Consider the following 16,581-nt stretch of genomic DNA (forward strand, 5'->3'; position numbering starts at 1 on the left):
AATTTCTTCACTTCTTTACCATATAAAATTTTTAGCATTTCTAAATTTTACTAAAGTGGAAGCTGTGTGTGTTACGGAGAATAACTTGGCAAATAATGTTTGCTTCCACTCAACTATGATAAACCAAAATATAAAAGACGGTTAGTGCTGAACTATAATACCATCAAGCAGCCAATTTTGCCTGCCTACATAAATGATAAAATAGAGGTATCTTCTTGTTAGCAAGATTAATTTGCTATTTTCCAGGAGACAATATGAATCAGTTTGCAATGGACAGATTAAGAAAATTAAAGAGATCAATGACAATATTAAGAACATTTTATATTACCAGAGTGCAAACATCCAATTTTCTGGAGCTATTTCCTCCATGATGGTTTCAAAATGAGCTCAAATGTCAATCAGGAGTTTCATCTTGCTATCTGTAAATCATTTTAATTAGTAAGAGTACAGGAAGCAATAAAAAATTTTGGCATTCTCAATCAGGTTCCGCTATGCAGAAGTTGAACATTCAAACTCCACCTCATAAATTGGTTGTGATTTTAGCATAATTATAAGATGAACAGATACAGTTTTAATAACTGTTTGGACATATATAATAGATTTTTTGTTATAGTCACAGTAACAAAGCCAACGTGGTGCAAAATCAGTTTGTTTGTTTTTTTTTATAAATACTGATAGTTTGCAGCATTAAAAGAACAGAATTTGAGAAAATTAAATCATTTCATTACAACAAGGCCATCTATGAAATTATTTTTCTGAAAGTCAAAGGGAAATTATTCACTTTCACAACTATTATAATGAGAGATCTACTGCAAGAAAGAAAAGTGGCCTCTGTAGATTCCCCAGAAGAAAAGGAAATCAGTATTAATTTATCATAATCTTGACCATTTACAGAACACAGCACTATTTAAGCAAATAAGGCCAATATTAACCAGTAAAGAGTAGATTAAGAATAAAGGGTTCCAGTTCTATATTTTAGCCTACCCTAATTGATGGCACCCCATTAGATAAGTGAATACAAAGAAATTGCTTTTTTTCTTTTGATGATGCAGTAATTAAGAAATGTTAAATCAGCATTCTCAGATGATCTGCAGTATTCAATTATATATGAGCATTCATTTTGCAGAACTCAATATTAAGTAATAGTTACAGACTAATACAATAACATTCCTCTGCTGTACAAATTAAATCATACTTTTAAAGAAATGAGCAGCCTAGAAGTTATATACAAAAGAAACCGGCAAGCATTCTTGAAATGAAATGCAAAGTGTCCCTGCTAGATCTACTGTTTGAAATACCTTCAAAGTAAAATTAACAAAACCCTTAAAACATATTTCCAAGTTTACAACTCAATTCTCAGAAAATCATGTCAAAAAACCTAAAAAGCAGTGAAAGGCATATTATATACATTTTCCTTATGAACCTCAAGATTCCACTCTTTAAAAGCTGCTAAATTGAGATTATTTGCAAGACAACTCTTCATCCCAAGAAGATCATATCTTAGATACATTTCCCCTTTGATTACAAATAAAGCACTGCACATGTTAGTTTTTTGTTTTTTTTTAAAATCAAGGCATACAATTTATACTATGGTGCCCAGTATGCACAGGTCATAGTGTGCTCATGTCTCAAACAAGGGTAAGTGCAAACATAGGATTTCATCAAATCTGCAAGCATGCAACCTGTTGCTTAACTATATTCATACCTTCTTTCCTAAACAAAACAATCATTTATGTTTGCTTTCTTGAACCCATCTTTTTCCCCCACAGATCACCTAAAACAAGCAGTGTCTTTGAATTATGAAATGACACAAATATCAAGAAAGTCCACATTGTGCAAGAAAGCAGCTATGTTGTTCAAATTGGACTAAAAAAGAAAAGAGAAAAACAAAAACCGTTCACTGAACAGCAGATTAGCAGTAATGTTCCTCATGAATGGATAAGAGTGCCTGATGCTGAATATCTAACAGCAAATGCTGAATTTGGGTTTAATATTTTAGGGCTTTATTGGAGATTAAGCTTCTTGCTGTGCTGGTCTCTTCAAATCCCTGATCTGTTTAACTAAATAGGTCTTCTCATCATTAAACTGTTCATCCTCGGTCCTATCATTCTGAAACTTGCTGAGGAACTCAATAAGTTTGGTCTGGTTCTTTAAGAGGATATCTAATATAGGCTGAGTTTTGTTAGGATTGGCTACAAACACCTGCAACAAAAGAAGAGATTTTAGTACAGATACAGGAAAAAGAAAACTTGGCTGAAAATACACTTGGCTAATAAAAATGTGATGATAATGATTTAAAATAGGGCTGTCAATAATTGCAAGGTTAAAAAGAGTAATTATTAATCATAGTTTTGATCTCAGTGTTAAACAATAACATACCAATTTAAATTTATTATAAATATTTGGATGTTTTTCTACATTTTCATATGAACTAATTTCAATTACAAAACAGAATAAAAAGTGTACAGTGCTCTCTCTTATTTATAAACAAAATACCCTATTCGTCAGTTCAATTTATCTAAGTATGACAGTGCAATATCATTATTGTGAAAGTGCAACTTACAAATATTTTTACATAAATGTACTCAAAAACCCAAAACAATATAAAACTTTAGCATCTACAATCCAAAGCACGGAGGTGCATGTGAATGTTTCGTATATATGGAAAAAAATACCTTACAATGCCAGTTTCAACACTGCCATGCAACACCTGTTTTAACTTTCAGGTGACATTGTAAGTAGGCAGGCAGGCAGTATTATCTCCAGTAAATTAACTTGTTTGTCTTACTGACTGGCTAAACACATAGGACTAAATGGATTTGTTGAGGCTAAAAGTTTATGTTGTCTGGAATGCAGTTACTTAAAAAAAATAACAAAAAAGATCTTTTACAGTGCAAATATTTTGAAAATATAGGAAACCATTTAGTATTTCCTGAATTAAGTACTTTCCAGCAGAAGAAAATCAGTTTTTCAGAGCAGACGCGATAATGATGGCAAACGTCAACTAACTTTACTGACTGAGTTAGTGAAGCACACTACAGAAGCTATTAAATGACATGATTTTTGGTACCATACCTTAAATACGTGAAAGGCCTCAAACTGAATATTGCGACTCTTGTCTCGTAGAAGGTTCATCATCAGTTTCAGATTTTCAGGTTTACTTATGTATTTTGTCATAATTGTAAAGTTGTGCCTGTCCAATAGCAATTCACCAAGCAACTAAGATGAAAATGTGACAGAACAATGAAGAAATCTTATGAGTTCAAATATTTTTTTTTTTAAAATCACTGAGTAAATTAAGCACAATGCACAACTGATGTGTGTCAATAAGATAGGTAACAAACTCTTGGGTCATCTGACTCCTAGTCCAGGGTATTTTGTTGTGATGGATTTGCCCTTCTTCTCTCTCAGCACTCCTGAAAAATGGCCTGGCTCTCTATACTCCTATTACAAATGCTTTTGCTAAATGATATCTAGCTACCATACCATATCAGAGATCAATACGTTTGATATCGTAAATGGACAATGCTTCATAAATCAGCAACCCAGTCAAAGTATCACCCTTCCAATTTTATAAATGAGGTACAGTAAACCCTTGAGTTATGCAGGATTGTGGTCCTGCATATCCCATGTAACTCACATTTTTGCACAAGTTGGAGGGGAGAAAGGATCCAGGCTGCAGCCTGGTTCCCAGCTCCCCTGGGCTTGCAGGAGCCAGAAAATTGACCAGGGCTGGTCAGTTTCCTGGCTCTCAGAGTGGCAGGGAGCCGAGAACCAGAGGGCAGCCTGGTTCATGTCTCCCAGTCACTTATAGGACCCAGGAAACTAACCAGCCATGAGCTGGTCAGTTTCCTTGGTCCCGCAAGCAGCAGGTAGCTAGGAACCAGGTAGTAGCCTGGCTCTCGGCTCTCTTCCGCTTGCACAGCCAGGAAACTGACCAGGGCAGTCTTTATAAAAGCCAATGAATGATCTCTCCTGTACACTTGAACTGTAGTTAGACACATCTTCCTGACAGTAAACCTCAAAGCGTCTCTAGCTACAATATTTTCAGTCAAGATGTATCATCTGTACAGATATATCCATCCCTATAAATAAAACAAGTACTGCAGGAGCTCCCCTGCAAGGAAATCTGTCTCTCTGGCATAGGTGAGGGAGCCCTTACTGCCACATCTGTGGAAAAACAGTGGCTCTTACCACTGCTACAAGCCTCTGTGGCTCTGCCTGCTTCCCCTGGGCTCTCCCCGTCGCCCTAACCCTGCCACCATCACTACAAGTGGAAGATCGGGCTATGATGCTTAGGCCACAGGAGTCGCTGTCTTGCTCTGCACCCCAGACTGCTTTGGTTCAACCATGCAACCAAGTGATTAAAATAAAACTGTTCGACAAGTCTACAACTATAACCTTATTAAACATCAAATATTTGAACCGTTTTAAATCATGAGGGTATAAATAACTTGTTTGAATCCCAATTTAAATCAGTTTGCCCTGAAACTGAAGTAATTCTCTGGGGGTGGGGGAAGAAGGAGAAACTTGTAAAGTAAGTAAAATTATCTTACCTTAAGTGACTGCCTTTTTGTCACATAATTTTCTGAATGGAGTAACTTCTCATACTCACTGAAGAACTGAATGAAGAGGAAAAAAAAAAATCAGGAACTTTGCAAGTTTCACAAGCTCTGCTTCTGAATGAATTTGTTAAACTAGGGGATCCATAATAGGTATGTAAATAAATAGCAGAATTCTACTAAAATAAGATTTTTACTATCATATTATAGATGTTTAAAATTCTAAAAAGCTCTTCAGTTTTTGTGGGGGGGAACTCTAAATGTCTGAACTACCGTAAAAGGAAGGAAGTTATCTGGTAATTATTAAAGGAACAAAATTTTTTAGACTATAAAATGATTTAAGCTTTCATTATTATCGGAACTGACCAGTAGATGGAGCAAAACTACCAAACATGACTCTTCTAAATACAGCTTCTTATACAGAAAACAACAACCACCACCACCATCACAAAAGGGAAAAGGTTCCCTCTAGTGGAAATGTGTTTTCTGAAAACTAGATGTTATCTTTTCAGAATCTCAGATTAAGTGATGTTGAAATGCTGAGAATTTTAAACCAAATTTTTTTTAAAAACACTATGGCAAAAAATAAATACAAACCTAAATTTGATTACTGTAATAAAACTGTAACTCTTAACTAACAAGTTACAAGACAAAGAATAAAAAAATTAAAATTTTCTATGCAACATCAGAAAGTTGTGAGGTTTTAAATATTTACTCACCCTATCATAAAGCTGTTCCAAAAATTCTGCACTCAGCAACTTGTGTCTTGTAAGCAAATCCTGAAAAAGATGTTATGTTTAAGCAATATTTTCAGATTTGAAAAAAAAATGAAATCATCACTCCAGACCCCTCTGGAGAGTTTGCCTAATTAATCCAATGAAGGATTTGGATCTACTATGGAAATTTTTAACAAAAACTGAATATAGGTTTAGATCCTTGGTTATGGTTCGGGAAACTCATAGCACAACTTAGAAAGGAATCTGCTATGTGCTCTACTGATTCTCATGGATAAAAATCAGAGCAACTTAAAGGCTGTTATATTTGTATCAATTCCAACATCCCAAGGTGCAGAGAGAGCTGCTTGTATCACTGGGGTACAGTGAAACTCAGGCCTATTTCCTGCAACAGGCAAATTCTCTCATCTGCTACCATATCACCAGAGGAGCTGTACAGCACCACAGTCTCCTATTCATTATTTGTACGGCGTTAACACTGAGAGGTCACAATTATGAATCAGAACCCACCATGCAAGGTTCTACACAAACAGGCAAACAGCCCTTGCCCTGAAGAATTTAACATTTAGAAAGATTATTAAATTTTAGTTCTGGAATAAATGCTACCCTGAATATAGCACATGCGCTTATAAACAGGAAGGAAGAAATGTTCAGTTGATCCAGTCACGCCACAAAGAACACCACAAACTTTGCAACTGTACATGTTAACTAACGTCTGACATCTCAGATTATGTATTTGAGATGCTATTGTAACTATTTAGCTGTGGTATATAAGCTAACCTTGAATGTGGCGAACGCATCTGAAGCAATGTCAAACGTTGACATTTCCACGTATCTGAAGAAATCATAAAATTGTTCTGACCACAAGATTATTTTAGCAAGTGGTTCATGTCTGATGCATTCTCTTAGCATTATTCCACAATTTAGAGCAATTTCTGGAGATTCATACCTGCAAAATGAGAAAAATATATAAACTATATATAATTAAACTATATCAGGTTACCAAGTCAACTTAAACAATTCACTAATTAAAAGGCATTTATCTATATATTAAATTCCACTTTCTGATATTTTATGAAATACTACCAAAACCTGATGATCAACCTGCTGCTCGTATAAATCACTTGCATAAAATGGGACACCATAAGAACTTTATGTTCAGACTCAAAATCAATACCTTCATCTCTGAACTGTAGGTGGAACTGAATTCAGAGCAGGCTTTTTAAAAAGTGCAGTACAAACTGAACCGCTCTACTTTGAAACTCTCTCATCCAGCAACATCTGTAATTCAGCATGATTTTTGTTAGCCAAACAACCATTTATCACCGGTATGGCCAAGTTTCCCCATGGCTTCATAAAGTTTTACAGCCACCAGTCCTGGCTCTCAGTGTTCTGTGCTGTTATTTAGCTCTAATTTAGACCTAAATGTCTTCTAAGAGCCCAGTAAGCAGTGTAAGTGTTGATAATGTGTTCAACAATATTCAGAGAGGTAGCTGTGTTAAATTTGTCTCTGCAAAAACAACAAGAAGTTCTGTGACACCTTATAGACTATCAGATATATCAGAGCATAAGCTTTGTGAGCAAAGACCCACTTTGTTAGATGAAGCAGGTCTTTGCCCATGAAAACTTATGCTCTAAAATATCTGTTAGTCTATAAAGTGCCACAGGACGACTTGTTGTTTAGACAATATTGACCTGCTGTGGTCCAGCAAATTCTCTCATCCGGTACTGGTGAGATCCAAGGGTGCCAGATGAGATTCAACCTGTACATGCTCTGCGCAAGTTGGGACAGAAGGATTTTATTATTTTGGATCATTCATGTAACAAAGTTGCCCTTTAGTAATATGGATAATTCACAACTTTCAGGATACTGCCAAACTTGTTAATTTTCTATAGAATACTGTGTATGACTTTTTAGGTGAACTTCGTAAGTGTACAGAAGCATTGTCCATTTGGTCAAAACAAGCATTTGCATTGCAAGTACACTCTACCAAAATCTGAAAGGCACCTGAAATCTATAGGCCTCTTAGATATCCATATTTAAATCTGCAAGAGTTTGATTTACCAAATTTTCACACTGTTCAAAATCTAGATCTTTCTGCTAATGGTTGGTTCACATTTACTGTAAAATCCACATGCCAACAGTCCTCGCCTTAAGACTGCAAAGCTTAGACTGAGGCAGGGACAATGCACCTTGTTCTTTTTAGTGCATATATACCCACTTTGCTCCAGATGACAAAAAGGAGGCTTTCTATGCTAGCCTGAATTCAGTGAGCTCTTCAGTGCCTTTTATATCCAATATATACATTGATTTTAATGCTAGAGTTGATCTGGACTATACCAAATGGCAAAAGCTGTTTGGACATCATGATATTGGAAGTGAGAACTCAGATGGCACTCTTCTTCAAACTTGGGAGCAGCATGAGCTAGTTACTACAAACACATTCTTCCAACAGAGTTCCAACAAAGCAACTTGGATGCACCCTTAATCTAAGCACTGAAATATGATTGGCTACTTCATCACAAAACAAAGGTATTTCTGATGTCAAGCTGACTTGTGCAAAGCATGGCACTGGCTCTTGGTCTCACCACTACATGGTAAGCAGCACTGTCTGCTTGAACCTTTGTCCATCAAATGTCATCATTCTGCTCTATGCTGAAAAAAGACAGATGTAAGTAAAAAGATGGTTACCTGTTCTGTAACTGGGGTTCTCTGTGCTGTGTCGGTGCGGCGCCCCCTGGAGTGGCACCCGTATGGCCACCCATATATACACCACCCACCTGGCCCCACCCCCCGCTCAGTTCCTTCTTGCCGGCTACTCCGTCAGTGGGGAATGCGGGATGGGTTTGGAATGGACATGAGCAACACATCTCGAAGAACACCAGTTACAGAACAGGTAACTGTCTTTTCTTCTTCGAGTGATTGCTCACGTGCATTCCAATTTGGGTGAATGCAAGCCAGTGCCTAGGACGCGGGGTCGGAGCCCCAGAAGGAGTGTAGGACAGCCCTACCTACTGCAGCATCTTCCCATGCGTGTTGCGTTAATGCATCATGTGCTGAGAACGTGTGAATGGAGGACCAAGTGGCCACCCTGAAGATGTCCTGGACAGGGACCCTGGCCGAGTGTGCCGCAGAGGACACCTGTGCCCTGGGGGAGTGAGCCCTGATTAGAGGAGGGGGAACCTCCGCCAGTTTGCAGCACTCTTTGTACAGGCCACTATCCAGGAGGAGATCCGCTGAGAGGACACTGGGTGCCCTTTTGTCCTCTCCGCCACTGCAACAAATAAGTGTTGAGACTTTTGGAAGGGTTTGGTCCTGTCAATATAGAAGACCAGCATCCTCTGGCCATCCAAAGTGTGTAAGCTCTGCTCCCTAAGGGAGGCTTGGGGCTTTGGGTAGAACACCAGTAAGGTGATGTCCTGGTTAATGTGAAAGGAGACCACTTTAGGCAGAAACACTGGGTGGGGTCTCAGCCTGACCTTATCTTTGTGGAACACCATATAAAGTGGGTCCACCATCAGGGCCCTGAGCTCTGACACCCTTCTGGCTGAGGTAATGGCCACCAGGAATGCTGCCTTGTAACGAAGGAATAACATGGATCTGGTGGCGAGGGGTTCAAATGGGGGAACCATAAACTTAGACAATACCAAATTAAGGTCCCATGTTGGATGGGGGGGCCCAAACCTGCAGTTTGACCCTTTCCATCCCCTTCATGAACCTTTTCATCACAGGGTCTGAGAAGACTAATTACATCCTGGGCCCTGGGTGAAATGCCAAAACAGCTGACAAGTGCACTTTCGCAGAAGATAGTGACGGCCTTGTCTGGCTAAAGGCCAGCAAGTAGTCTAGGATACGAGGTATTGAGGTCTCCCCTGAGGATAATCCCCTTTGAGAGGCCCATATAGTAAACCTCTTCCATTTGGCTACATATGTTACCCTCATGGATGGCTTCCTGCTGTTTAACAATACTTCCCTGACAGGTTTGGAGCAGGCCAGCTCGACTGGTCTCAGCCATGGAGCCTCCATGCTGTGCGATGTAGTGCCCGGAGACTGGGGTGCCGCAGACTCCCCTCCTCCTGTGTCAGCAGATCCAGGTGTAGCGGAAGCACCTCTGGATCACAGACAGACATCTCCAAGACGGTTGACTACGAGTGTTGTCGAGCCCAAGTTGGAGCCACCAGGATATTTGATGCTTGGTCAGACCGAATTTTCAGCAGTGTTCAGTGGATGAGCAGTATCAGTGAGAAGGTGTAAAGCAAGGGTCCCGACCAACAAATGCTGAAGGTGTCTGCCCAAGAGCCTAGGCTTTGGTTCTGGTAAGAGCAGAATGTCCTCCACTTCACGTTGAGATGGGTGACGAAGAGGTCTACCTGGGGGTGTCCCCACCTCTGGAAAATTGAACTCAGAACTTCCGTATGTAGTGACCACTCGTGGTCCATGAAGGACCTGCTGAGACGGTCCACGAGGGAGTTGTGAGCCCCAGGCAGGTAGAACGCCCTCATGAGAATCTGGTGTTGGATGCAAAAGTCCCAGAGCACGAGGGCCTCAAGACACAGGGGCGACCGACCTCGGATCAGCCAGTAGGGGAAGAGGTGCACACCCGCCTGTGTAGGAAGGCCGTCACTACTGACATACATTTGGTAAAGACTTGGGGCTGAGGATAGGCCGAATGGAAGGACTGTGAACCGGTAATGGTCCTTCCCAAGTACAAACCAGAGGAACCTCCTGTAAGGTGGATAGATTGCTATGTGAAAATACACATCCTGAAAGTTGAGAGTGGCAAACCAGTCCCCTCCTTCCAGCATTGGGATAATTATGCCTAGGGAGATCATATGGAACTATCTTTTTCACAAATTTGTTCAGGTTCTGCAGGTCCAAGATTGGCTGCAATTCCCCTTTTGCTTTAGGAATTAGGAAATAACAGGAATAAAACCCCTGCCCCCAAAATCCTTGGGGACCTTCCTCTATAGCCCCCCTTTGAAGGAGCGCCTCTAACTCCTGCCTGAGAGACGTCTCATGAGAGGGGTCCCTGAAGAGGGACGGGGGTAGGGGTGGGTGGGGGGGTAGGAAGAAAACTAAATAGCATATCCCTTTTCTACTGTGCCAAGGACCCACTGGTCTGACATTATGCTGCACCATGCATGGTAGAATGAGGATAGGCGGGATGAAAATAAATCCTGAGCTGGAACTGTGGGGGTGGCTGGTGTGTTGCTCCGACCGCCCCATCAAAACTGGTGTTTAGACCCCGGTGGGGTTTTTGATGGCCCTGATCCTGTGTTTGGCAGTCCTGACATCTCTTACTATGGCAGCCTCTCCTTCTGTTCCCATCCCATTGCTGTTGTGGAAACTGTCTGAACTGAGGTCTCAGGGTGAAGTGTCTCCTCTGGGTCACTGGTGTACATAGACCCAGCGAGCGTAGGGTGGTCCATGAGTCCTTCATGCTATGAAGCCTCTTATCAGTCTTTTCTGAAAATAGGGAGGGGCCCTCAAAGGGAGGTCCTGTATGGACTGCTGCACTTCCCGCGAGAGTCCCGAGACCTGAAGCCATGCCCCCCTTCTCATGGCCATACCCGAGGCCATGACCCTGGTGGCTGCATCCACTGCATCTAGTGCGGCCTGTAGTGCTGCTCTAGATATGAATCTCTGTTCCTCCACCAGGGCTGTAAAGTCCGACATGGTCTCTGGCAGCAGCAGCTCAGCAAAATGGTCCATGGAGCTGGCCGTATTATAGGCATATCTGCTAAGCATGGCTTGCTGGTTAGCAGTTCTCAACTGGAGGCCACCTGTAGAATAAGCTTTTCTACCATACAGGTCTAAGAGTCTGGCCTCTTTGTATTTACAGGAGGACCCCTGGACCCCCTGCCTCTCCCTGTTCACAGCATCCACGACCAGGGATTCAGGGGCAGGGTTGGTGAACAGATGCTCATTGCCCTGGGCTGGGACTAAATACTGGTGCTCATTCTTTCTAGCTGTGGGTAAGGCCGAGGCCGAGGTCTTCCACACTGTCTTTGATGTGTTGGCAATTGTCTTTATAATGGGCAGTGCCACCCTGGTAGGTCCAGATGTGGAGAGAATGTTTGTAACAGGGTCTATTTCATCCCTGACCTCTTCCGCCTGCACCCCAGACTCTGGGTCACCCTTCTCAATAACTACTGGTACGCTCCTCTAGTCTCCATTACCGGGGCTGCAGAGCATCCAGCCAATGCCTCATGTGGGGAGGATGAGAACGAGGGCATCAGGCCCTCCAAAGCTCTTAGTGCAGGGGGTTAAGGTACCTCCATTTGAGTCCCCGGCACCATGGTTCACAGTGCCATGCTCGGTACCTGGGGTGAGGGGCCCCCGAGTGGCATACAGTAAGGTGACGTGACAATGGGGACACTCGGCACCTGGGACGGCACTGGTTCTGTTGGTGCCAGTGCCCACTGCACCACAGGTCCCAGTGCCTGCAGGGGTGGTGCCCACATTTGGGTTGGTACCAACTGCGTCAGTGCTGGTGCCAACAACTCCACCTGCTCTCTCGGAGGCACTCCCAATGAAGCAGTCGGTACTGATTTTGGCACCTGGGGAGTGCCAGGCACTCTAGCCGGGAGTCCCAGAGCCCGCTCCTGTGCCTCATGGATTGCACACGGGGTCCAGAAGGGCTATTGTGGGGCACCTTGGGGGGCACTTGCCACCCCCCCTCCAAGGCACATCAGGGCCGGTGTCGATGTCCACTGCATTGGGATGATCTTGTACTCTCGCTCCGAACTGAGCTGGAGTAAAAAGCGTCCAACTCCGATGCCAACTCTGACGCCGACAACCACAGCAGTGCCGAAGGTCCCGTGGCACCTATTGGTTCCTGCATGCCCTGCACCATGTGATGCAGGGCACTAAGGGAGATGACCATTTGCGGTGGCCTCACCAGCATCAGGAACCGTGCTGGGGTCCCTACAGACTGTTCAAATGACTGTAGAGGCAATGGGGCGGTGAAGGTTCCTCGTGCAGTGTCAGCAGTGGCATTGTGACCTGGATGAAGCGTTGGACTGCACCTTCAGCAAGTTTGCAGATGACACGAAGCTAGGGGGAAAGGTACATATGCTGGAGGGTAGGGATAGGGTCCAGAATGACTTACACAAATTGGAAGCCTGGGCTGCAAGAAATCTGATGAGGTTCAGTAAGGACAAGTGCAGAGTCTTGCACTTGGGCCAGAAGAATCCCAAGCATTGTTACAGGCTGGAGTCCGACTGGCTCGGTAGTAGTTCTGCAGAAAAGGACCTGGGAGTTGTAGTGGATGAGAAGCTGGACATGAGTCAACAGTGTGCTGTTGTAGCCAAGAAAGCTAATGGCATATTAGGTTGCATCAAGAGGAGCATTGCCAGTAGATCCAGAGAAGTGATTATTCCTCTTTATTCAGCTTTGGTGAGGCTGCATCTGGAGTACTGTGTCCAGTTCTGGGCCCCAATTATAGGAAGGATGTGGATACACGGGAGAGGGTTCAGCGGAGGGTGACCAAAATAATTAGGGAGCTGGAGCATATGACCTATGAAGAAAGGTTGAGGAAATTGGGACTGTTTAGTCTGCAGAAGAGAAGACTGAGTGGAGACTTGATAACAGCCTTCAACTTACTGAAGGGAGGTTGCAAAGAGGCTGGACAGAGGCTGTTCACAGTGGTCATGGATGGCAGAACACGGAACAATGGTCTCACGTTGCGGTTGGGAAGGTCCAGGTTGAACATTAGGAAAAACTTTTTCACTAGGAGGGTGGTGAAGCATTGGAATGGTCTACCAGGGAAGTAGTGGAGTCTCCATCCTTGGAGGTGTTTAAGTCTCGCCTTGACAAAGCTCTGGCTGGGCTGATCTGATGGATTTGGTCCTGCCTCGGGCAGGGGGCTGGACTTGATGGCGTTTTTAGGTCTCTTCCAGCTCTATTGTTCTATGATTCTACGATTCGCTGGAGGGTTTGCGCTGTGCTAAAGGCCTCCAGTGTCAAGGGCAGTCTAGAAGAGCATGGGCTCCTGCCTCGCGGCGGAGTTGACACCCGCACTTCATGACCCCGGTCACGGTGCGAACTGGCGGACTCTCTCATTGCCTCCCCCTCTCCTGGGATCAACCTCAGTCACGCCGCCTCTTCTTGTGAGGTACCGGGGATTGGCTCTTATGGTGCCAGGAGGCGCTAGGCGCCAAGTCCTGCTTTCGACACCGGGAGCTTTCCGATGGCACCGAAACGCTCTGCACCAACGATGCAGCGCTCTGAGCTCCCGCCGGGGAAATGTCCGGGCACAAGGCTGATTCCATTAGCGGTACCTGCAGCCGTTGAGCTCTATCTTTCAAAGCCCTAGGTTTGAAGGCCTTGCAAATAGAGCAGCATTCCCGGAGGAGCTCGGGCAAGCCCTATACGGGTTGCTTTTGGGCATTTGCTTGCCACATTTTGAACAGGTTTTAAACCTCAGGAGCCAGGCATCCCTTGGCGCTGAGGCGGGTTAAAGTCCCACCTCAGCCCACTCAGTGGTAAGTGGAACAATTTACAGGTGAAAGACAACTATCTAAACTATTTACAACTGTTTTCACTAACTATCAACTAATTTAACAATAAAGCTACCAACAAATGCTCAACAATGAGGGAGCTCCAGCAACGGGAAGCGTGGCGAGAAGGAACTGAGTGGGGGATGGGTCTGGCAATGAATATATGGGCGGTCATACATGCGCCACTCCAGGGGGCGCCGCACTGACCATAGGGCTACCGCCTAGGGCAAAAAGCTTCCGTCAACTGGGCATACGCCGGCACACACCCAAATTGGAATGCACATGAGCAATCACTCAGAGAACTTAAAATTTCTGAGACAAGTGCTGTTTCAACACAATCTTCGTGCTTCATTAGTTATGAGCAATAAAGGTCACCCACTATTGAGGATGACTGGATTAACATCAAAGAAACAACTTACGGAACTGCTGTCGAGATCCTCCGTTTCCAAAAATGCAGGCACAAGAACTGATTTGACAACAAGGATAGAGATGTTCCAGCTTTTCTTGATCAAATGCAGGTGACACACCTGGCTTGGATCAATGATAAAGAGAATGCCTCCAGGAAATCAGCATATATTCGAGCTAAGCAGGAGGCACAAGTCAAATTACAGCAAATAAAAGAGGACTGGTGGAAATACCAAGAAGCTAAACTCCAAGATGGGCCAACAGACATGATTTTAAAGCATTCTATGATGGGCTGAAGGCACTATATGGACCATGCATTGCTGGCTGTATGCCAGTGTGCTCTGCTGATGACCTCAGTTTGATCACAGACGCTAAAACCCTTGCCTGCTGGGCTGAACATTTTCACAAAGTATTGAACCAGACCTCAACTTCTGACAGCAGTGTTCTTCAAGAGATTCCTCAGTGGGCTAATGATTTTCAGCTGGTCATACCAACAACTCTTGATGAAGTACAAAAAGCTGTTAAATAGATGAGATCTGGAAAGGCACCTGGAAGTCATGCAATTCCATCCAAAATTTAGAAAGCTGCTGGTGGCTAGCTGACGTATTGTCTCAGCCACTTATTTAGTGCCCAAGACTTCGAGGGTGCCCTGACCGTACGCATATACATGATAAAAGATGACAGTGCAAGTTGTGATGACCATCAGGGCATCTCTCTGCACTCTACAGCACTCTTTATAACCAGCTTTCGCTATGTGTTCAAAAATGACATTATTCCTGAAAGCCAGTGCGGCTTTTGTGCAGGTTGAGACACTGCTGGTATAATATTTACAGCCAGACAGATGCACGAGAAATGTGGAGAGCAACATCAGGACCTCTGTGATTTTCATTGACCTGACCCAAGGCATTCGACACAGTCAACAGAAATGGGCTTGGAAAATATTTGGGCAAATTGGCTGTTCTAAAAAATATATCAACATTATTTGGTCTTTTCATGATAGCATGCTTGGTCACATCCTTAACAATGCAGAGATATCAGCACCTTCTGAAATACCAAATGGTAAGGATGAACAACAAAGTAAGGATGAAATAACAATGAAATAAAGTAAGGATGTGTCATTGCTCCTCTCCTGTTCAACATCTACTTTTCAATTATGCTGTTAGTTGCTTGTGAGGACTGCATTTTAGGCATACCTATTCAGTTCTGAACAGATGGCAGTATTTTCAATCTCTGGAGACTTCAGGCTTGCACTAGAGAGGCTACTACAACTGTCCATGACCATCTTTTTTTCTGATGACTGTGGATTGTTGGCTCATTCAGTAAAGGATGCACAGCAGCTTTTTGATCACTTTTACTTCTGCTCACCACTTTGGACTCTCAGTGAGCCGCAAGCAGACACAAGTTATACCTCAGCCTGATTGGAAAGAGTCCAGCAATCCCATGATACTGCTGTTGATACAGTCCTGAAGGCTGCTGACAATTTCTCCTACCTCGGAAGTGTACTGTCCTCTAGCATAAATGTGGATCATGATGTATCTGCTCGATAAGCCAAAGCCAGCGCTGCCTTTGGAAAATTGACACCTATGGAATGGCCATGGTATTAAACTCCATACCAAGGTAGCAGTTTATCAGGAAGTTGTCCTGAATAACCTGCTGTATGGCTAAGAGTCATGGACAGTATATTGGTGCCATGTTTTGAAACTCAATGAGTTCCATATGCACTATCTGAGAAAGACTGCCCAGGTGACTTGGTGGGACAAAATTCCTAACACAGACGTTCTTCAACTGTGTGGTGTTATGGGCATGGAAGCAATGTTTACAAACAAACAGTTTAGCTGAATTAGCCATGTTAGGAGGGTGGATGATACACACATACTAAAGATCATCTTCTGTGGCCAGCTTGCTCATCAAAAACACTCTATTGGTAGTCAGTATAAGTGCTATAAAGACATCTTGAAGGCCAACGTGAAGTAGTGTGGCATATCTCTCAATGATCAGGAAAATCTAGTTCAGGACAGATCATTCTGGCAGCAAACCACTCTAGAGACTGTTAATTGCTTTGACAGTCAGCACATCCAAGCATTACAGTAAAAAGGTAGGATCCAAAAAGAACATACAACTCCTGCAGCTGGGAGTTTTTTATGTGACATCTGAAATCAGCTCTGCCGATCAAGAATTTGTTTAGTAACTCACCAACAGTGTAATAGAAAAGATCTGTCGACTGACAGCTCAGTCCAAGAATATCTTAAAATTATTAAATTTGGCTATACCAGATGAAATAAGACATACAACAGATTGATAAGTTACAAACACCTGTTTCAAAAGGTTTTACTCACACACACACACACACACACACAAATACGTCACAGGTGCTGCCA

General features: G+C 43.2%; 1 protein-coding gene across 6 annotated transcripts in view; it reads right to left on the reverse strand.

The window, feature by feature from the left end:
• Nucleotides 1–746: 746 nt before the first annotated feature.
• CAB39 (calcium binding protein 39) overlaps nt 747–16,581 on the reverse strand; it is a 75,044-nt gene continuing 59,209 nt past the window's right edge. For all 6 annotated transcript variants that reach the window (XM_075004362.1, XM_075004364.1, XM_075004363.1 and 3 more), the window contains 5 exons: nt 6,077–6,245; nt 5,282–5,341; nt 4,557–4,622; nt 3,076–3,219; nt 747–2,202 (listed from right to left, as the gene is read on the reverse strand). In XM_075004362.1, the coding sequence (XP_074860463.1) occupies nt 2,014–2,202; nt 3,076–3,219; nt 4,557–4,622; nt 5,282–5,341; nt 6,077–6,245 (628 nt within the window). In that variant the 3' untranslated portion in view covers nt 747–2,013. The remainder of the gene's footprint in view (nt 2,203–3,075; nt 3,220–4,556; nt 4,623–5,281; nt 5,342–6,076; nt 6,246–16,581) is intronic.

This window comes from Carettochelys insculpta, chromosome 10, assembly GCF_033958435.1.
Source record: "Carettochelys insculpta isolate YL-2023 chromosome 10, ASM3395843v1, whole genome shotgun sequence".
In the NCBI taxonomy this organism is placed as follows: Eukaryota; Metazoa; Chordata; order Testudines; family Carettochelyidae; genus Carettochelys; species Carettochelys insculpta.